The following is a 23,541-nucleotide window of genomic DNA, read 5'->3' as shown; positions in this document are numbered from 1 at the left end:
CATTCTCAAAACGAGGACCCTCCGATTGGAGGTAATACAGCATTTGCTTCAAGAATAAAATGAACACAGAATCTGAATTTATTAAAATAAATTTAAACAGAAAGCACCAGAAACTGCATTACAAAGAGCGAGTCGCTCGAGAAAAACACAAGAAACTAAAACCATTAATAACTGTTAAGCAACAATTAACCAGTTCAGGTGATCTAAAAACCTCAGAGCTCAAAAGCTCTCTGATGCCTTGCACAGGTCTGAAGTCACTGCAGGACCCCCCTCTTTACAGCTGGCACCTGGTGTCCCAGGAAGATCTAAAAACTCGAGAGACCTGGGAAACGAGAGAGAGGCATGGGAATCCCAACAGACTGAGAGACCGGGGAATCTTGAGGGGCATGGGAATCCCCTTCAGACTGAGAGACCGGTGAAATCTTGAGGGGCCTGGGTACCCCAACAGACTGAGTGACCGGGGAATCCTGAGGGGCCTGGGAACCCTCACAGACAGAAATCAAGAAACCTCGGGCGGGGCCAGAGGGTGGCTTGGGAGTCTGAGATGGGGCGGACATTGAAAAACACTAAACATATTAAGCCTTGGAAATGATTGGGAAATGAAAACCCTGGGAACATAGAGAAAAGTCTTTGGAAAACCTTGAAACCATGAAACTTGAAACCTAGAGAAGGAACCTTTTCAAATCTTGTTCACAGTGTTTTACTGTTCACAATTTTTTCCAGACACAATTAGGATATACACAGATCAAGACAGCATAAACAGGTTTCTTTCATCGCTAAGTTAGGTGGTTCTCTATCAATCTGTTTTAAGTTGCTACATAAAAATTCAATGTTCCCAGTCTGTACCATGACTTGCATCAAGGGGCTAAAAATACTCTTGATTGGGTTACTTTACTTGTGTACTTGTACACTCCAGCCAGGGTTCAGCTTTTGGAGTAGGGCTCTTCCAGAATTTACACTATTGACTTGAATGACGATTTGTTGAATCAATTGAAAAGCTTGCTCGAAGCGCTCATTTGTAATGCAGATCTGAGTCATGGGACCACAATGCTGGGAACCTGTGTACTTGTGACTTGAAAAGCTTGGAATAGATACCGGAGAAACGTAATGTAGACTAGAGAAGCTCAGTATACAGACTTGGGACTCTCGGAATGTAGAGTCAGGACATGCACTGAGAATAGAAGGCACCCTCTTCTCAAGCCACCAATGTCAAAACATCACTGTTCAAACTTTCCTGGGTCAATTACTTGGCAAAATCCTTCTGTCACGCTGGAGACAGAAACATGAGTTCATACATAGGAATTCAACGGAATATTGCTGTCTCGACGGATCACTCTGACGAATGAATCTCATGGCCAAGGTCAGCTGCTCTCTCTCCGCTGGGTCCAATACTATCACAATGAAATAATAATTAGCTGACATGTGCATATTCACCAGTGCAATTGCCGAATCTGATGCACTGCCGAATCCGTGATTGTGAAAGGATATACAGCAGTTTATTGAGAAAGATAAGAGAAGAGACTGCTGACCAATATCTTTTGTTCTGTCTAGCCACAGGCATCATCTCAGAAAACTGGCAGGTTGCTCCGTTATTTTGAGAAGAGGAGAAGATGGAGGTGCAACGCAACTCGCAGCGGCCACTCCGGTGGTGATGTCTGTTATCTGTCAAGTAGGGTGCCGTGCACAATCCTGATTTGATGGAGACAGATGTGAGAGCACGGAGGAACATCTGGTGAAACTTCTGAAATGTCTGCTTCACTGCTGTTGCAACTGTGTGATCCAGAATCTCCGGAGGGGAAGGCCCCGAGTCCTCGGCTTTGCTTGTTGCTCAGCGGCCGGGGTGGGGTCGAAGCATTTGGCAGAGGATGGTTCTCGGTGCTTGGTGTCGGAGGGCTGGTTGGAGGTTCGAAATTTTTGGACGGACTCAGAGTCCGCTGCGGTTGTGTGCTTCCAATGGTGCTGCATCGGCAAGTTTGCGGCGCTTGGAGGTTCATGGCAGGGAGAGTATCTCCCTTCTACCGTCTGTGTGAGATGTGGTATTCTGCAGTGATCTGTGCTGGGCTGACCTCTTCTGTTTGTGATGTATACAAATGGCTTGGATGAAAATATACCCCAGATAGGTGGATTAGTAAATTTTCAGATAGTAAGCAGATTGGTGTTGAGGATAATATAAAAGACTGGCAAGGAATGCAGCAGTATATAGATCAGTTGTAGATATGGGCAGAGAAATAGCAGATGCAGTTTAACCTGACAAAAATGTGAGTTGTTGCACCTTGGTAGGTCAAATGTAAAGCAATGGTTTTTGCAGCTTTATACAACTCTAGTTAGGCCACATCTGGAGTATTACATACAGTTCTGGTTGCCCTATTAGAAGAAGAATCTTGAGGCTTTGGAGAGGGTGCAGATAATGTTTACAAGGATGCTGCCTGAATTAGAGGGCACGTGCTATAATGAGAATTTAGATAAACGTATTATTTTCTTCGGTGCAGCGGTCTGGGTGAGGATCTGATAGAGGTTTATAAGATTATGAAAGGCATAGAGTAGACAGACAGTATATTTTTCCCAGTGTTGAAGTAATTAGAAACAGAGGGTACACACTTCAGGTGAAAGGAAGTAATTTGAAGGAAGATGTGAGGGGCATGTTTTGTTTTACACAGTGTGGTGGGTGCCTGGAATGCACTGCTTGGGTTGGTGGTAGAGGGTGATACATTAGGGATGTTTAAGAGATGTTTAGGTGGGCATATGAATGTAGTGAAATAGAAAGACATAGACATTGTGTAGTATTACATACCTCATGTTTATCTTGTGACTGTCTTATGACCATGATGTAATTGAGTGGGGTAATGTAATTTTCCCGCCAGTGTGAGGTCACGTGATGACATGTTCACCACGGTATAAAAGGGAGACCCCTGTGGTGATGCAGTTAGTTTTTTCCAGTTGAGTTTTAAGTTTAGTTCGTTATTTAATTCGTCGGATACTCTGTTATGCTGCGTATTCGTCTTATGACGTAGTTTCATTTTAAAGTGGAGTTCTACTTTCTGTTGTAGGTAGTATTGGAGAGTGAAGACCTTACTAAAGTACAGGAACTCGCAAAGTCGAGTAAAGCTGATATCATTTGGTGGTTTTGGACATGATCGACCTTTATTGAATCTTTGTTCAAGAAAAAGTGACCTGCATCTGAGATATCCTCTGCTAAAGCTGTCATGGTCCGGTCCGTTAAGTCTGCATTCCAGTTCATGATCCGGTCCATGGACTCAGGACTCCTGGTCTTCCAGCTGTCCCTCGTTTGATTGAGTTAAGCATAGGCACCTGATTCCCATCTTGGGGCTTTGAATATAAGTAGCCTAGGGTTGAGTGTGGGCTGCTGGTTTGCCATGTCAGTCTCCCTTGGAGCAAACTGCTGATGGAAGTCTAGTGAAACCATTTGTGATCTCTAGGCCTGGTTGGAGGACCACTGCTTCATGAAGCCTTGTTGCCACTTGTTGGTGTAGTTTTTGTGGTATGGATTTGGCTGTTTTCTGGGCCAGCTGAGTGGCCGTCAGCCACTCCAAGCTAGGTAGGGATCCGGCTGTTTCTGTAGCCAGCGGAGGTTGCTGGCTGTAACTGTGATTCGGAGCAATGCTGAAGCAGAGATAGAACTGTCTGTTGTTCTTTGGTGTTTCTCTTCTTGTCCTTGCCTCTGTGAGGGTAAGTCAGGCTGTTCTGCTGTGCTGTTGCCCTGTGGGGGGATCATGTCTTGTCTTGTCCTCGTCTCATTGGGGTAAATCAGGCTGTTTTGTTGTTGCCCTGCGGGGGGACATGCTTGTCTTGTCTTTGCCTCTGTTGGGTAAGTCTGGCTGTTCTGCTGTTACCCAACAGGTGGACCTGTCCCACCTTGGTGTGGAGAGGTTGAGTCCTGGCTTGTCTAAGTATAAGTCCCAGCTCTATGTCTATGATCTGTCCTGTCTCATGTTCATGTCCTGTTAACGATGAGTCCTGGATTTTTGAAGGACAAGGCCCAGCCCTATGTTGATGTTCAGTTCCCAGTCTATCTCTCAGCTCCAGCCTCCGAGTTATCAGCTTCCGCATTTCAAGATGAAGATCCCGCAGCTGAGCTCCGGGAACACCAGCCTCGAGGACCCCGCAGCCGAGCTCCGGGAACGCCAGCCTCTCGGATCCCGCATCCGAGCTCCAAGAACACAAGCCTGAAGTCCCCAGCTTCCAAGCTCCAGACTCGAGACCCCAGCCTCATGACAAAGAGCCCAGCCTGTCTCCAAGCTCAGGCCTCTAGTCCCCAGCTATGTCCTGTCCTGAAGCCATGTTATGTCCTTGCCTGGTTCTGGGGTCCAAGCCCGAGGCAAGTCTCAGGTTCTGGGTCCTTCTCCAGTCTCGGGCTCGGAGTCGATGCCTTTTCTCCTAGCCCTTGGTTTCTAGTCCTGGTACCACTTTCCGTAGCTCAAGTCTGCGTTCTTGTCCCTGCTCCTTGTCTGTATCCTGTCACGTCCCTGCTCCAGTCAAGTCCTGTTCCTTGTACTTCAGTGTCTGTGTCTCGCATTTGGGTCCATTCCCAGCACCTCATTGTGACAAAAGCAGGAAGGATTGTGCAGTGTCTATTCTCCAGAAGAAAAGGTCAGTTCCTTTAAACCATTTTATTTCCATCATTGTGAATCCTGTGGACAAGGCAGGTTTCGGCTGGGATCAGCAGTAACGTCATGTCTTCGAGGAATTCTTTACTTCAGGAAAGTCTCTCCTAATTGACCGTATAAATCTTTTGGACTTTCGAATTTACCATTCTAAAAACTGTTCAAATTTACCACTTTAAGAACTGCTTTCACATACACCCTTTTAAGAACTGTTCCAGAGTTGCCATATAGCAGTTAACTTCGGTTAAATTAGTCGTTTGAATATTATTTGCTATTGTTGAGCAGAATTTAATATGTTTGTATAAAACCTGACTCAATTGATATTCATTGTTGCCGGTCACATGACAGTAGATAGAGGGATTAGTTTTGTTGACTATTTGAATATTAATTGGTTGATTATAACAAAGTGGGCCAAAAGGTCTGTTCTTGTGCTGTATTGTTCTATGGTCTATGTTTTAACTCCTGTCATCCATCCTGTCATCAATAAACCTCCAGCTCTGGAAATTACCAGTGGATCGTTAATCTCAAAATTGTCACTGTCTCCCAAATTCTTATCTATATTTCCTGCATCTCCTCCAGTCAAATATCGTCTCTGCCTCAATATTTTTGTGGGTCTTAAGCAGTTCACTATTTGTGCCAAGTATAATCTGTCCTACTTTGCCTTCAACTGCTGAGAAATGAAATTCACAAATCTACCAATGTCACATGCAAAGCAAATGGATAACAAGTGCCAAAATGATTAAGGTGGAGTAGGTAGTAAAGAGGGTCTTTTCTCTACACAGATAGTACCTGCATGCATACATACTGAAGTGTGATTACTGAAAGAGGAGTTACCAAAAGACTAATACTGAAAATTGCTGCTCTCATCATTCATGATAGTCACATACCTGTTCCTGAGCTCCACGTGCTCCATGTCCTCCTTGGTACTTACTGATCCCAAGAGCAAACTTACATATTCTTCACCCACTTGATTAGTCTGCAGGTATAATTTCCCTCCTTTGTTCTAAAGGTAATACCATCTATCCAGCTACCTTCTTGTTTATGATGTTTGCATTAAATCCTCAGTATTTACCTTAGTTATTCTCACCGAGGATATTTTTGACAACGCTTAGACCTCATGATTCCCTGTGAACACACTTCCATGTTTCCTTCATATTCTGCAGGAGCCCAAACTGATTATAGGTTCCTAAACCTTACATATATTTCCTTTGGATTTCTGCCTAAATTTACATCGAGTCCGTTTGTCTAAGGATCCCAAAATCAACCAATCTCATCTTTGTTCCTCACAGGAATATTTTGGTCTGTGTTCTTACCACTGGTGCTTTAATGACTCCCACATTTCATATTTGGACTAGCCCAATAGCAGCTACTCAATATCTACTATCCCCAGTCGCTTCCTCATGCAGTTCTTGCTGTTTTTTTCCATTTTAGTCGCTTACTCCCAAGGTCCAATCTTCTCCTAATTCCTATCATCATCCATAACAATCCTAAATCTGACAGAGTTATGATCACTGTTCGTAAGATTATTCTGCACTGAAACTCCAGTCCTCTAGCCAGACTCATTTCCATTGCTACCCTTAGCATAACAACAGAGTACCTGGGGACAGTGAATTCCAAGCAATAATTCTTCTTTGATAAGACTAACACTGCACACAATAGTTAAGGTGTCACTATCTCCACATTAAGTACAGAAAGACACCTTTATCTAAATCCACATGTAATACAGAGCATTTGCCTAAATCCACATGTAATACAGAGCATTTGCCTCACTAAATACTGCAGGTGCTCATTAGATTTCACTGAATTCTCTCCAAGAATACCAAGGTCATTGTGAACATTGGTATTTTCCAATCAGTCAGCAGTCAACAAATAATTTGCTTTTCTCTTTTGTGCACAGATGTGGATGTCTTTCCATTTCTCAGCATTTTACCCAACTTGCCTGTTTTCTGCCATGCTGTGAGTTTGTATAAAACCTCTTCAAGCTTTGTTAGCACCTATCTCAAGTTCAAGTTCAACTTCAAGGAGGAGGATGCTAAGAGGATGCAGGGTGACTTGGATAGGTTGGGTGAGTGGGCAAATTCATGGCAGATGCAATTTAATGTGGATAAATGTGAAGTTATCCACTTTGGTGGCAAAAATAGGAAAAGAGATTATTATCTGAATGGTGGCCGATTAGGAAAAGGGGAGGTGCAACGAGACCTGGGTGTCATTATACACCAGTCATTGAAAGTGGGCATGCAGGCACAGCAGGCAGTGAAAAAGGCGAATGGTATGCAAGAGGATTCGAGTACAGGAGCAGGGAGGTACTACTGCAGTTGTACAAGGCCTTGGTAAGACCACACCTGGAGTATTGTGTGCAGTTTTGGTCCCCTAATCTGAGGAAAGACATCCTTGCCATAGAGGGAGTATAAAGAAGGTTCACCAGATTGATTCCTGGGATGGCAGGACTTTCATATGAAGAAAGACTGGATGAACTGGGCTTGTACTCGTTGGAATTTAGAAGATTGAGGGGGGATCTGATTGAAACGTATAAAATCCTAAAGGGATTGGACAGGTTAGATGCAGGAAGATTGTTCCCGATGTTGGGGAAGTCCAGAACGAGGGGTCACGGTTTGAGGATAAAGGCGAAGCCTTTTAGGACTGAGATTAGGAAAAACTTCTTCACACAGAGTGGTGAATCTGTGGAATTCTCTGCCACAGGAAACAGTTGAGGCCGGTTCATTGGCTATATTTGAGAGAGTTAGATATGGCCCTTGTGGCTAGGGGGATCAGAGGGTATGGAGGGAAGGCTGGTGTAGGGTTCTGAGTTGGATGATCAGCCATGATCATAATAAATGGTGGTGCAGGCTCGAAGGGCCGAATGGCCTACTCCTGCACCTATTTTCTATGTTTTCTATGTTTAATTATTGTATAACCATATATGAATACGGCTGATGAAGCAGCATATTTCCAGGGCCAAGGTGCAACATGTGTTACCAACAGCACATAGCACATACTGTGGAACAAATAGCAGATATGTTACAATTTCAGAAAAGTTCTGGTCCACTGGAGAGCAGCACTGAAAGGAGTCACGAGGTTCCAACCCAATATAGATTCTAGACCTCCCCATAGAATTTCCCAAACATCGCCTCGGCAGCTCCTCTCCTGGGTGGATGCAAAATGCAAGCCCATGCATTTGGACTAGTTCTCGCCAATGCTGAGGCAACACGGCTCCACAGTATACCACATTACCAAAGTTCAACAGGGGCTTGTAATTCCAATAAAAACATCTACTCGCACCATGCACCATTATGGTGCAACAAGTCCAGGTGGAAACAAAACAGTGATACGCAACAAGTCCAGCTCCATCGCTATCAAACAACTCACTGATGGGACAGTCCTGCAGTACTTTGCAGTGACCTGCGATCATAAAAAGAAGATATAAAGGATGAACAAAGAGAAGTTCGATTGGACACAGGTAGCTGCTGCATCTGACCATGCTGCCATCCTACTGGAAATACCTACTCACACTCAAAGCTCCAAGTTAAAGGTTCAGGTGTCAACATGATTTTCTTTCCAGAGATGCTGCGTAATTTCCACACAGGTGCAGAAACAACACCCTCACCATAGCAGAGAAAGAGTTGAGGAGTGTTACTAGTGTAGATTCAGATCATGGCTTGTTCCACGATGCCAATGAAAGGCAGGCATAGCTGGGGTTAAACACGATCAGTTATTACAATGTGCACTGCAGATTGTATTTGTAGCTTCAGGATGCTGACGCAAGAGAAATATATTGGACTCTGAATGGTGTTGAGCTGCGTAAGCATGAGCGCACCCACACCAGTGAGTAGTGAATATGTCACTGCATGTGTTCCTTCAACATTGTGATCAGAGGAGTGTGCTTGAAGTGTCAGAAGGTGAACAAATGAATGCAGAACACGCAGCTTCAGCTCAGCTCCTAATGCAAGCATAGCAACAATGTTATTGGTGGACGTCTCGGCTATGACAAATGTCTAGACATCCATTGAAAATGGCTAGATTTTATTTATCATTGTGTTGTCCAACAATTGGCCAATTCTTGGGGATGTGTTAATTTATATCTTTTCCCCTCTGCTTTGTTAATTGCCCAGTTGTTCTGCAGACTCAACAATGTAGATGAGTACACAACCCCATTACTCCCTTTAAAATCAAGATTGACTCGTTGGTGTTCCAATGGACAACAGCTGAGCCAGTGTTCATCAGAGACTGTTGATAAAACTTATGACTGTCAGGCTTTCCTTCCATATCAACTCAACATGACTGTTCTCAGTGATATTTCTGCCAGGTTGTTGATGGAAGGTTCTGAGCATATCATCTATTCGATAAATACTGAACTACAGGAATTCTGCAGGTGCTGGAAATTCAAGCAACACACATCAAAGTTGCTGGTGAACGCAGCAGGCCAGGCAGCATCTCTAGGAAGAGGTACAGTCGACGTTTCAGGCCGAGACCCTTCGTCAGGAGCAACTGAAGGAACAGTTAGTAAGAGATTTGAAAGTGGGAAGGGGAGGGGGAGATCCAAAATGATAGGAGAAGACAGGAGGGGGAGGGATGGAGCCAGGAGCTGGACAGGTGATAGGCAAAGGGGATATGAGAGGATCATGGGACAGGAGGTCCGGGGAGAAAGACAAGGGGGGGGAACCAGAGGATGGGCAAGGAGTATAGTCAGAGGGACAGAGGGAGAAAAAGGAGAGAGAGAAAGAATGTGTGTGTATAAAAATAAATAACGGATGGGATACGAGGGGGAGGTGGGGCATTAGCGGAAGTTGGAAAAGTCAGTGTTCATGTCATCAGGTTGGAGGCTACCCAGACAGAATATAAGGTGTTGTTCCTCCAACCTGAGTGTGGCTTCATCTTTACAGTAGAGGAGGCCGTGGATAGACATGTCAGAATCGGAATGGGATGTGGAATTAAAATGTGTGGCCACTGGGAGATCCTGCTTTCTCTGGCGGACAGAGCGTAGGTGTTCAGTGAGACGATCTCCCAGTCTGCGTCGGGTCTTGCCAATATATAGAAGGCCACATCGGGAGCACCAGACACAGTATATCACCCCAGCCAACTCACAGGTGAAGTGTCGCCTCACCTGGAACGACTGTCTGGGGCCTTGAATGGTAGTAAGGGAGGAAGTGTAAAGGCATGTGTAGCACTTGTTCCGCTTACAAGGATAAGTGCCAGGAGGGAGATTAGTGGGGAGGGATGGGGGGGACGAATGGACAAGGGAGTCGCGTAGGGAGCGATCCCTGCGGAAAGTGGGTTGGGGAGGGAAAGATGTGCTTAGTGGTGGGATCCCGTTGGAGGTGGCGGAAGTTACGGAGAATAATATGTTGGACCTGGAGGCTGGTGGGGTGGTTGGTGAGGACCAGGGGAACCCTATTCCTAGTTGGGTGGTGGGAGGATGGAGTGAGAGCAGATGTGCGTGAAATGAGGGAGATGCGTTTGAGAGCAGAGTTGATGGTGGAGGAAGGGAAGCCCCTTTCTTTAAAAAAGGAAGACATCTCCCTAGTCCTGGAATGAAACGAGTTTGGTGGGGCAGGAGCAAGCTGAGACAATAGGTCTGCCAGGGCAGGCAGGTTTGTGGATCTTGGGTAGGAGGTAAAAATGGAAAGTGCGAGGTGTGGGAACTATATCTTGGGTAGGAGGTAGAAGGTAGTACTGACCTCTACTTTGCCGAGGCACAGCGACAGCTCGCGGATACCTCCTCGTATTTACCCCTCGGTCGTGACCCCACTAAGGAGCACCAGGCCACCGTCTCCCACACCATCATCGACTTTATCCGCTCAGAGGATTTCCCATCCACTGCTACCAACCTTATAGTTCCCACACCTCGCATTTCCCGTTTCTACCTCCTACCCAAGATCCACAAACCTGCCTTTCCTGGCAGACTTATTGTCTCAGCTTGCTCCTGCCCCACCGAACTCGTTTCTGCATACCTCGACACGGTTTTATCCCCCCTTGTTCAATCCCTCCTACCTATGTTCATGACGCTTCTCACGCTCTTAAACTTTTCGATGATTTTAAGTTCCCTGGCCCCCACCGCTTTATTTTCACCATGGATGTCCAGTCCCTATATACTTCCATCCCCCGTCAGGAGGGTCTCAAAGCTCTCCACTTCTTTTTGGATTCCAGACCTAATCAGTTCCCCTCTACCACCACTCTGCTCCGTCTAACGGAATTAGTGCTTACTCTTAATAATTTCTCCTTTTGGCTCCTCCCACTTCCTCCAAACTAAAGGTGTAGCTATGGGCACCCATATGGGTCCTAGCTATGCCTGCCTTTTTGTTGGCTTTGTGGAACAATCTATGTTCCGTGCCTATTCTGGTATCTGTCCCCCACTTTTCCTTCGCTACATCAATGACTGCATTGGCGCTGCTTCCTGCACACATGCTGAGCTCGTTGACTTTATTAACTTTGCCTCCAACTTTCACCCTGCCCTCAAGTTTACCTGGTCCATTTCCAACACTTCCCTCCCCTTTCTAGATCTTTCTGTCTCTATTTCTGGAGACAGCTTATCCACTGATGTCCACTATACGCCTACTGACTCTCACAGCTATCTGGACTATTCCTCTTCTCACCCTGTCTCTTGCAAAAATGTCATCCCCTTCTTGCAATTCCTCCGTCTCCATCTGCTCTTAGGATGCGGCTTTTCATTCCAGGATGAGGGAGATGTCTTCCTTTTTTAAAGAAAGGGGCTTCCCTTCCTCCACCATCAGCTCTGCTCTCAAACGCATCTCCCCCATTTCACGCACATCTGCTCTCACTCCATCCTCCCGCCACCCCACTAGGAATAGGGTTCCCCTGGTCCTCACCTACCACCCCACCAGCCTCCGGGTCCAACATATTATTCTGCGTAACTTCTGCCACCTCCAATGGAATCCCACCACTAAGCACATCTTTCCCTCCCCCCGCTCTCTGCTTTCTGCAGGGATCGCTCCCTACTCGACTCCCTTGTCCACTCATCCCCCTCATCCCTCCCCACTGATCTCCCTCCTGGCACTTACCCTTGTAAGCGGAACAAATGCTACACATGCCCATACACTTCCTTCCTCACTACCATTCAGGGCCCCAGAGAGTCCTTCCAGGTGAGGCGACACTTTACCTGTGAGTCGGCTGGGGTGATGTACTGCGTCCGGTGCTCCTGATGTGGCCTTCTATATATTGGCAAGACCCGACGCAGACTGGGAGACCGCTTTGCTGAACACCTACGCTCTGTCCGCCAGAGAAAGCAGGATCTCCCAGTGGCCACACGTTTTAATTCCACATCCCATTCCCATTCTGACATGTCTATCCACGGCCTCCTCTACTGTAAAGATGAAGCCACACTCAGGTTGGAGGAACAACACCTTATATTCCGTCTGGGTAGCCTCCAACCTGATGGCATGAACATTGACTTCTCCAGCTTCCGCTAATGCCCCACCTCCCCCTCGTATCCCATCTGTTATTTATTTTTATACACATTTTCTTTCTCTCGCTCTCCTTTTTCTCCCTCTGTCCCTCTGACTATACTCCTTGCCCATCCTCTGGGTTCCCCCCCGCCCTTGTCTTTCTCCCCGGACCTCCTGTCCCCCCATGGTCCTCTCATATCCCCTTTGCCAATCACCTGTCAGCTCTTGGCTCTATCCCTCCCCCTCCTGTCTTATCCTATCATTTTAGATCTCCCCCTCCCCCTCCCACTTTCAAATCTCTTACTAACTCTTCCTTCAGTTAGTCCTGACAAAGGGTCTCGGCCTGAAACGTCAACTGTACCTCTTCCTAGAGATGCTGCCTGGCCTGCTGCGTTCACCAGCAACTTTGATGTGTGTTGCTTTGATAAATACTGAACTCCGTTTGTGAGTGTGGTGCTACCTGACCTCTTTGGAACTTAAATGCGTTTTCTTTTTTCTTCATATTCTGTCCCACCCAGAGTAAATAATTCTGCATGAAGCATGTTCTACATGGTCATACATAGGTCACTAGATGTTGCTTTTAAACAGCAGTCAATCTAAGTTGACCATTTGGAACTGGTGACAGATGAATGGAAAATATGGGCGCCAATTGGATTGTTGCAATTCCAGTGCCAGACTAACCCACAGAATGAGGGAATGGTTAGTGATCTAAATGCATCGAATTGTTTGAGAAGGAAAGGTCTTATGGCCATATTGTTACGAGGTTGGAAGTGCGATTCAATATAATTCATATCAAGGAGCTCTTAAAACAGCCAGATGAGGCTTGAAGTTGCAGTTGAACATTAGTCAAAGATCTTCCTATTTAGAGTGGACAGGATATACTCACATGTATCTGGAGTAGAAAGAACAGCACCTAAAAGCAGAAACAAAACAATTCAGTTAATAGCAATTTTTAAATTATTGACAATCAATCATCACATGGGCTATCTGTGGAAGTGTCTTCTCTTCCCACCTGGGCCTCACCTGTCACCCAGGGTTCCAAGGCTTTCTCAAACTCCAGGAAGTGTCAAATAAGGAGTGTTCAAGATATGGGTAACTGGAATTTTGGACAATACAGAAGTGAACATAGATACCTTTAGTAAGACGGTGGGAGAGGGAATGATCAGCTCAGACTGCATTAAATCAGCTAAAGATCCAACCGTCATTCTATAGCTGATGTTCTGAACTCCATGACTTCCATTTTCCCATACTTACAAAATGGAGGGCAGGTGAATCTTATTCTGTAATCTTGGCAGCTCTGATCACTTTGCTGGTCGTTCTCACAATAGAATCCAACAGCAACATTACACCTGTTGGAAATATTAGCTTGGATGTGGAGGACATGGGTGAGGTCCATCAGAGTACTTTATATCCGTGGTTACGAAGGAGAATGACTTGTATAGGGAGTTCATTGGTGAAAATTCTGATATGCTAGTGCATTTTGAAATAAATCAGGAGAGAGTGTTGAGTCTCTTAAAGAGAATTAACATGAACAAATCCCCGGGACCTGATGGGATATACAACAGCTTATTGAGAGAGGACATGGGTGAGACTGCTAGGGCCCTGACCAAAATGCTTGCACCTCTAGCCACAGGCGACATCCCAGAGGACTGGCAGGTAGCTAATGTTCCATTATTCAGAGGGAAGAAGGGATAATCCTGGAAATGATACACCTGTGTGTCTCATGTCAATGGTAAGGAAGTTACTGGAGAGAATTCTTCGGGGTAGAATTTAAGAGTATTTACAAAATCATGTACTAATTAAGGAGAGCCAGCATGGGATGGGCAAATCTTGATTAGTTTTTTGACAAGGGTGATGGATGGAGCTAGAGCTGTGGATGTTGCCTACCTGGATTTTACCAAGGCATTTCAAAATCTTCCTTATGAGAAGATTAAGGTGTATGGGATCAGTGGCAAATTGGTCACTTGAATTCAGAACTAGTTTGCTTATAAAAGACTGGGGGTAGTAGTTGAAGGGAATTATTGCAGCTGGACGTTTGTTATTTGTGCTGTTGTGTACTGGGAGAGCCAACACGGCTCTGTTCAGGGCAATTTGTTCCTTACAAACTTGATTGAGTTTCTTCACAAAATCAAAAAACTATTAAGAATGAGATGATACAAAAGTATACTAGCCAATAATAAAGAGGGTATGAAAAGTTTCTTCAGGTACATAAGGTGTAACAGAGAGGTGAGAGTGGATATTGGAGCACTGGAAAGTGACGCTGGAAAGGTTGTAATTGGGTGCAAGGAAACAGCGGATGAAGTTCATCAGTCTTCACAGTGGAAGACACCAGCAGTATACTGGATGTTCGAGAGTGTCAGGAGGAAAGTGTCTGAAGTTGTCAATATTACAGAGAAGCTTCTTGGGAAACTGAAAGGTTTGAAGGTATACAAGTCACCTGGACCAGGTGGTATCCACTCAAAGGGTTCTGAAGGAGATGGTGAAGACATTGCGGAAGTTTTAATACTGATCTTTCAAGAATCATTAGATTCTGGAAGACGAGAAAATTGCAAATGTCGATCCACTCTTCAAGAAGGAAGAGAGGTAGAATAATGCAAATGAGAGACCAGTTAGTCTGCACTCATTGGTTGAGAAGATGTTGGAGTCAATTGTTAAGGATATGGTTTCAGGGTAGAAACACAGAAACGTAGAAAACCTGGAGCACAATCCAGGCCTTTCGGCCGATAAAGCTGTACCGATCATGTCCTTACCTTAGAACTACCTAGGTTTACCCACAGCCCTCTATTTTTCTAAACTCCATGTACCTATCCAGGAGTCTCCTAAAAGACCCTATCATTTCCTCAGCCTCCACCGCCGCCACCGGCAGCCCATTCCACGCACTCACCACTCTGAGTAAAAAAACTTACCCCTGACATCTCCTCTGTACCTGCTTCCAAGTACGTTAAAAATCTGCCCTCTTGTTCTAGCCATTTCAGACCTGGGAAAAAGCCTCTGACTACCCACATGATCAATGCCTCTCATCATCATATACACCTCTATCAGGTCACCTCTCATCCTCTGTCACTTCAAGGAGAAAAGGCCGAGTTTACTCAACCTATTCTCAGAAGGCATGCTCCCCAACCCAGGCAATAGCATTGCAAACCTCCTCTGCACCTTTTCTATGGTTTCCACATTCTTCCTGTATTGAAGTGACCAGAACTGAGGTCAGTGCTCCAAGTGGGGACTGACCACGGTCCTATATAGCTGTAACATTACCTCTCAGCTCCTAAACTTAATCTCACTGTTTATGAAGGCCAATGTACCATATGCCTTCTTAACCACAGAGTCAACCTGTGTAGCAGCTTTGAGTATCCTATGAACTTGGACCCCAAGATCCCTCTGATCTTCCACACTGCCAAGAGTGTTACCATTAATACTATATTCTGCCATCATATCTGACCTACCAAACTGAACCACTTCACATTTATCTGGGTTGAACTCCACCTGCCAATTTTCAGCCCAGTTTTGCATTCTATCGATGTCCCACTGTAACCTTTGACAGCACTCCAGACTATCCACAACACCCCAACCGTTGTGTCATCAGCAAATTTACTAACCCATCCCTCCACTTCCTCATCCAGGTCATTTATAAAAATTACCAAGAGTAGGGGTCCCAGAGCAGATCCCTGAGGCACAACACTGGTCACCAACCTCCATGCAGAATATGACCCATCTATAACCACTCTTTGCCTTCCGTGAGTGAGCCAGTCTGGATCCACAAAGCAATGTCCCCTTGGATCCCATGCCTCCTTACTTTCTCAACAAGCTTGGCATGGGGTACTTTATCAAATGCCTTGCTGAAATCCATATACACGACATCTACTGCTGTTCCTTCATCAATGTGTTTAGTTACATCCTCAAAAAATTCAATCAGGCTCCTAAGTCACAACCTGCAGGTACTTGCAGGTACATGATAAAACAGACCATAGTCAACGTGGTTTCCTCATGGGAAAATCTTCTCTGACAAACCTGTTGGAATTCTTTGAAGAAATAACAAGCTTACTGTAATTCATATTTTTCTCTGTTATTATGTATTGTATTGTACTGTTGCCACAAAGTTCACAACATATGCCAGTGATATTAAAGCTGATTCTGATTCTGCCTCAATATTTAAATAGGTCTTAAACAATTCACTATTTGTGCCAAGTATAATTTATGCTTCCTTGACTTCAACTGATGTGGAATGCATTCTACAAACCTCCCACCATCACATGCAAAGCAAGTTGGTAACAAGTTGTGAATATAAATTTGGCATCAGAATGGTCAAAGTGGAGTTGGTGGTAAAGAAAGTCTTTTCTCTTGAAAGACGTTGTTTTGATTGTTACAGTTCATGTGTTTATGATCATAATTGAAAGAGAAGATACCAAAAAGATTGATAATATTGCTCTCATTCCAATTAGCCTCATGCTTTAAACATCACCATACCTGTCCATCCATAAGCTCAATATAGTGTATGCCCTCTTCCTTGGTGAATATTGATCTAAAGCACTAAATTATATAGTTCCTCACCCACCTGATTTGGCTCCAGGTATGATTTCCCTCCTTTGTTCTTCAGAGGTATAACCATCCTCTTTTTTATAAAGATTGCATTAAATGCCTCAGGATTTTCCTTAGTTCTTCTCTCTAAGGGTATTTTATGGCATTTTTAGAACTCCTGATACCCTGTTGATGTACTCTCCTGCAGCCTTTATATTCCATTGGAGCCCAACCAGATTTCAAGTTCTTCTTTCTAAGGATTCTAAAATTTGCCATTCGGATCTGTGTTCCTCACAGGAACATTTTGGTCCTGGCTTCTGACCAGTTGTCCTTCAAAGGACTCTAACATTTCATATATGAACTAAACCAATAACAGCTACTCGAAATTGACTATCCACAGCTGCTTCTTCATGCTGTTGTAGTTCACCTTTTCCATTTCAATCACAAGGTCCACTCTTCCCTTGATTCCTATCGTTATCCATAACTATCCTAAATCTGGGGGAGTTGTGATCACTGTTTGCAAAACTAGAACTCCAATTACCAATCCAGGCTCATTTCCCTTACTACCCTTCACTTATCAATCAACTAACAACATAACTTCTGAAAGGGAATCATCAGGGACTGTGAATTCCAAGCAGTAAATTTTCTAAGGGTCTCTATCTTCCCATAAGTACAGAAAGACATCTTTATCTGAGTCCACTTGTAATACACATTAGCATTCTTTGCATTATGTCCAAGAATATCAAGGGCCCTATGAATATCAAAGATCAAAGTAAAATTATCAAAACAAATACATACATATTCCCATTTACAACCCTGAGATTTGTTTTCCTGCAGGCATACTCAATAAATCTAATAATGATAATAAAATGAATGAAAGGCTGCATCCAACACGGTGGACAACCAGTGTGCAAAAGAGAACAAACTGTGCAAATACAAACGATAAAAAAAATTAATAAGCAATAAATATTGAGAACATGAGATGAAGGGTCCTTGAAACACCCATAAAAGTTGCTGGTAAACGCAGCAGGCCAGGCAGCATCTATAGGAAGAGGTACAGTCGACGTTTCGGGCCAAGACCCTTCGTCAGGACTAACTGAAAGAAGAGCTAGTAAGAGATTTGAAAGTGGGAGGGGGAGGGGGAGATCCAAAATGATAGGAGAAGACAGGAGGGGGAGAGATGGAGCCAAGAGCTGGACAGGTGATTGGCAAAGGGGATATGAGAGGATCATGGGACAGGAGGCCTAGAAAAAAAGAAAGGGGGAGGGGGGGAAAAAAACCAGAGGATGGGCAAGGGGTATAGTGAGAGGGACAGAGGGAGGAAAAGGAGAGTGAGAGAAATAATGTGTGTATATAAATAACGGATGGGGTACGAGGGGGAGGTGGGGCATTAGCGTAAGTTTGAGAAGTCAATGTTCATGCCATCAGGTTGGAGGCCACCCAGATGGAATATAAGGTGTTGTTCCTCCAACCTGAGTGTGGTTTCATCTTGACAGTAGAGGAGACCGTGGATAGACATATCAGAATGGGAATGGGACGTGGAATTAAAATGTGTGGCCACTGGGAGATCCTGCTTTCTCTGGCGGACAGAGCATAGGTGTTCAGCGAAACGATCTCCCAGTCTGCGTCAGGTCTCGCCAATATATAGAAGGCCGTATCAGGAGCACCGGACGCAGTATATCACCCCAGCCGACTCACAGATGAAATGTCGCCTTACCTGGAAGGACTGTCTGGGGCCCTGAATGGTAGTGAGGGAGGAAGTGTAAGTAAGGGCATGTGTAGTACTTGTTCCGCTTACGAGAATAAGTGCCAGGAGGGAGATCGGTGGGGAGGGATGAGGGGTGGAACGAATGGACAAGGGACTCATGTTGGGAGCGATCCCTGCGGAAAGCGGGGGGGGGGGGGAGGGAAAGATGTGCTTAGTGGTGGGATCCCGTTGGAGGTGGCGGAAGTTATGGAGAATAATATGTTGGACCTGGAGGCTGGCGGGGTGGTAGATGAGGACAAGGGGAACCCTATTGCTAGTGGGGTGGTGGGAGGATGGAGTGAGAGCAGATGTGTGTGAAATGGGGGAGATGCGTTTGAGAGCAGAGTTGATGGTGGAGGAAGGGAAGCCCCTTTCTTTAAAAAAGGACATCTCCTTCGTCCTGGAATGAAAAGCCTCATCCTGAGAGCAGATGCAGCGGAGATGGAGGAATTGCGAGAAGGGGATGGCATTTTTGCAAGAGATGGGGTGAGAAGAGGAATAGTCCAGATAGCTCTGAGAGTCAGTCAGCTTATAGTAGACATCAGTAGATAAGCTCTCTCTAGAGCGAGAGAGAGAGATCTAGAAAGGGGAGGGAGGTGTTGGAAATGGACCAGGTAAACTTGAGGGCAGGGTGAAAGTTGGAGGCAAAGTTAATGAAGTCAACGAGCTCAGCATGCGTGCAGGAAGCAGCGCCAATGCAGTCGTCGATGTAGCGAAGGAAAAGTGGGCGACAGATACCAGAATAGGCACGGAACATAGATTGTTCCACAAAGCCAACAAAAAGGCAGGCATAGCTAGGACCCATACGGGTGCCCATAGCTACACCTTTAGTTTGGAGGAAGTGGGAGGAGCCAAAGGAGAAATTATTAAGAGTAAGGACTAATTCCGCAAGACGGAGCAGAGTGGTGGTAGAGGGGAACTGGTTAGGTCTGGAATCCAAGAAAAAGCGGAGAGTTTTGAGACCTTCCTGATGGGGGATGAAAGTATTTTGGGACTGGACATCCATGGTGAAAATAAAGCGGTGGGGGCCATGGAATTTAAAATCAGCGAAAAGTTTCAGAGCGTGAGAAGTGTCACAAACATAGGTAGGAAGGGATTGAAGAAGGGGGGATAAAACAGTGTTGAGGTATGCAGAAATGAGTTCAGTGGGGCAGGAGCAAGCTGAGACAATGGGTCTACCTGGACAGGCAGGTTTGTGGATCTTGGGTAGGAGGTAGAAACGGGAAGTGTTGGGTGTGGGAACTATAAGGTTGGTAGCAGTGGATGGGAGATCCCTTGAGTGGATAAAGTCGTTGATGGTGTGGGAGACAATGGCCTGGTGCTCATTAGTGGGGTCATGATCGAGGGGTAAATAAGAGGAGGTATCTGCGAGTTGTCGCTGTGTCTCTGCAAGGTAGAAGTCAGTGCGCCAGACTACAACAGCACCCCTCTTATCGGCGGGTTTTATGGTAAGGTTAGGATTAGCGTGGAGGGAGTGGAGAGCAGAGCATTCGGAAGGAGTCAGGTTGGAATGGGAACAAGGTGCGGTGAAGTTCAGACGGTTGATGTCTCGTTGGCAGTTAGCGATAAAGAGATCCAGAGCAGGCAGAAGACCAGAGCGGGGTGTCCATGAAGAGGAAGAGGGTTGAAGACGGGAGAAAGGGTCATCGGTGGGGTTGGAAGAGTCCTTGCCAAAGAAGTAGGCTCGAAGACGGAGCCGGCGGAAGAAGAGTTCAGCGTCATGGCGAACGCAGAACTTGCTGAGGTGTGAGCGAAGGGGAACAAAGGTGAGGCCCTTACTGAGGACAGAGCGTTTTGCCTCAGACAGTTGAATGTCAGAGGGGATGGTAAAGACCAGGCAAGGATGAGAAGTGGGATCAGAGGGGGGAGGGGGAGGGAGGCTGGTGGTGTCAGTGGAGAGGGGAGGGTTGGGGTGAGAGGAAGATGGAGCCTCTGAGTCCTTGAAAGTGTGTCCATGTGCTGTGGGAACAGTTCAGTGATGGGGAAGTGAGGTTGTGTAAAGTTTTCCCTTTTAGTTCAAGAGTTTGATGGTTGAGAGTTTAGGGGTAATAACATCAGCATTTCCCAATTATTCATTTCTCAATGAACACCCTGCTTTTCTTGAAGAGGAGGAAACCTGAAGTCCATTGTCCAGTCCTCATTGGGGTATCAAAGGTGAAGAGCATCTGGAACTTTAAATTCCTCCGTGTTATCATTTCAGGGGACTTGTCCTGGGCCCAACACAAAATTATGAATAAGACCATAAGACAATAAGACATAGGAGCAGAATTAGGCCATTCAGCCCATTGAGTCTGCTTCACCAAACCATCATGGCTGATTTCAGATCCCACTCAACTCCAATCACCCACCTTTCACCATAATCTTTGATGCCCTGACCAATCAGGAAACTATCAATTTTCACCTTAAATATACCCACAGGCTTGGCCTTACCACAATCTGTGGCAGAGCATTCCACAGATTTACTACCCTCTGGTTAAAAAAAATTTCTCCTTACTTCTGTTCTAAAAGGTCTCCCCTCAATTTTGAGGCTGTGCCCTCTAGTTCTGGATACCCACACCATAGGAAACATCCTCTCCACATCCACCTTTCAATGAAATCTCCCTGCATTATTCTAAATTCTAGTGAGCACAGGCCCAAAGCTGCCAAATGTTCCTCATATGTTAGCCCCTTCAGACCTGGAATCATCCTCATGAACCTCCTTTGAACTCTCTCCAATGACAACACATTCTTTCTGAGATATGGGGCCTAAAACTATTGACAATACTCCAAGTGCAGCATTATCTCCTTGTTTTTATATTCTATTCCCCTGGAGATAGATGGCAATATTGCATTTGCCTCCTTTACTATGGTTCAACCTGTAAATTAAACTTCCGGGGGTCTTGCACGAGGACTCCCAAGTTCCTTTGTACCTCTGATATTTGAATTTTCTCCCCATTTGGATAATAGTCTGCACTATTTTTCATTTTGCCAAAATGCATTATCATACATATCCCACCGCTAGATTCCTTCTGCCACTTTTTTGCCCATTCTTCCAATTTGTCTAAGTCCTGCTGCAATCTTCAGCACTACCTACCCCTCCACCTATCTTCATATCATCCACAAGTTTTGTCACAACGCCATCAATTCCATTATCTAAATCATTGATAAATATTATGAAAAGTAGTGGTCGCAATATTGACCCCTGAAGAACACCACTGGCAGTCAACCAGACAAGGCCTCCTTTATTCCAACTCACTGTCTCCTACTTGTCAGCCATTCCTCTACCCATGCCAGTATGTTTCCTGGAATGCTATAGGATTTTATCTTATTAGGCAACCTCATATGTGGCACCTTATCAAATGTCTTCTGAAAATTCAAGTAAATGACCCCAACCACCCAAGTCATGCTCTCTTCTCACTTTTGCCATCAAGAGCCTCAAGACTTACACCACCAGCTTCAAGAATAGCTAACACCCTTCAACCATCAAGCTCTAGAACCAGTGGGGATAATATCAATCAACTTCACTTGCCCCGTCACTGAACTTTTTCCACAACCTATGGAGTGACTTTCAAGGACCCATCTCATGTTCTCAATATTTATTGTTTGTGTATTTATTTATTTGTTTGTCTGAAGAAAGCACTGTCCAGTTATCACCAGTACATAACCTGTTGCACCAGAGGTCCCAACACACTGGACCACTGCTACATAACGATAAGGATATTGTTCCTTTCTGAGATCACATTTTGGCAAGTTGGATCATTTGGCTGTACTCCTACTAGCTGCATACAGACAGAGCCTAAAAAGCAAGGCTCCAGAGATTAAGGCAACTAAGAGATGGTCACAGGAGGCAGAGGAATGGTTAAAAGATTACCTTGAGTCAGTGGACTGGGCCGTTTTCAAGAACTCACCTGAGGACCTGAATGACTACATCAGGGCCGTAACAGACTTTATTAAAACAACTGTGGATGAGTGTGTCCCTATGAAATCGTTCAGGATTCTCCCCAGTCAGATGCTTTGGATGAACAACGAAATCTGGAATTTGCTGAGAGCCAGATCAGAGGCATTCAGGTCTGGAGATCAAGAATGCTACAAGAGGTTCAGTTCTGATCTCTGGAAAGCCTTCTCACAGATGAAGTGGAGATTCCAGAATAGACTGGGATCAGTGAGGGATGCCATAACCTCCTAAAAAGTTAAATCTTGCAAAATAGGTGAAAGTTGAGCTTTGCTCCAGATGAGCTCAATGCCTTTTAGGCTCAGTTTGACGACCAGAACAGGGAGAAACCATCACTTATCCCCACGTCTCCCAATGATCCATATCATCTAAAGATGATGTGTTAGCTACCTTCAAGAGATTGAATCCAAGGAAAGCATCCGGTCCAGATTGAGTATCTGGCCAAGTACAGAAGGTCTGTGCCGACTAACTGGCTGGTGTATTCACGGATATCTTCAACCTCTCACTCCAGCAGTGTGTGGTACCCATCTGCTTCAAGCAGGCTTCAATCGTACTGGTGCCCAAGAAATGTGTGGTGACCTGTCTCAATGTCTACAATGATGAAGTACATCCACAATTATGAAGTGCTTTGAGAGGCTGGTGTTGAAACATATCACCTCCTGTAAGAGTGGCAACTTGGATCTGTTCCAATTTGCCTACCATGGCAACAGGTGCCATCTTATTGGCTACTCATACAACCCTGGAACATCTGGACAGCAAAAATGCAAACATCAGGATGCTTTTTATTGATTATAGCTCAGCATTTAATACCATGATCCCCTCAAAACTAATCAGTAAATTCCAGGACCTGGGCCTCAGTACTTCCTTAGGCAATTGGATCCTGGATGTCCTCACTTGCAGTCAGTTCGCTCTGGCAAAAATATTTCCTCCGCAATCTCCATCAGCACAGCAGCACTACAGAGATTGTGTTTAGCCCACTGCTCTACTTGCTTTACACTTATGACTGTGTGGCTATGTATAGCTCCAACACCATATTCAAGTTGGCTGATGATACTACTGTTGTGGGCTGTATCAAAGGGGTGATGAATCAGCATTCAGAAGGGAAATTGAAAATCTGGCTGAATGATGTAATAACAACAACCTCTCACCCAAAGTCAGTAAGACCAAGGAAATGATTATCGACTTCAGGAGAGGGAAACTAGAAGACCATCAGCCAGTAATCATCAGAGGATCAGAGGTGGAAAGGGTCAATAACTTTAAATTCCTGGGTGTCACGATCTCAGTGAACCTGTCCTGGACCATCATATAAATATTATTGAAGAAAAA

At 45.1% G+C, this 23,541-nt stretch overlaps 1 protein-coding gene across 1 annotated transcript in view; it reads right to left on the bottom strand.

The window, feature by feature from the left end:
• Positions 1 to 23,541, bottom strand: part of LOC134337688 (mucin-2-like) — a 221,663-nt gene that overhangs the window by 78,652 nt on the left and 119,470 nt on the right. The window contains exon 5 of the mRNA XM_063032880.1: positions 12,909 to 12,935. Within this exon, the coding sequence (XP_062888950.1) occupies positions 12,909 to 12,935 (27 nt within the window). The remainder of the gene's footprint in view (positions 1 to 12,908; positions 12,936 to 23,541) is intronic.

This window comes from Mobula hypostoma, chromosome 25 (assembly GCF_963921235.1).
Source record: "Mobula hypostoma chromosome 25, sMobHyp1.1, whole genome shotgun sequence".
NCBI lineage: Eukaryota > Metazoa > Chordata > Chondrichthyes > Myliobatiformes > Myliobatidae > Mobula > Mobula hypostoma.
This window is presented reverse-complemented; position numbering and strand designations above follow the sequence as displayed.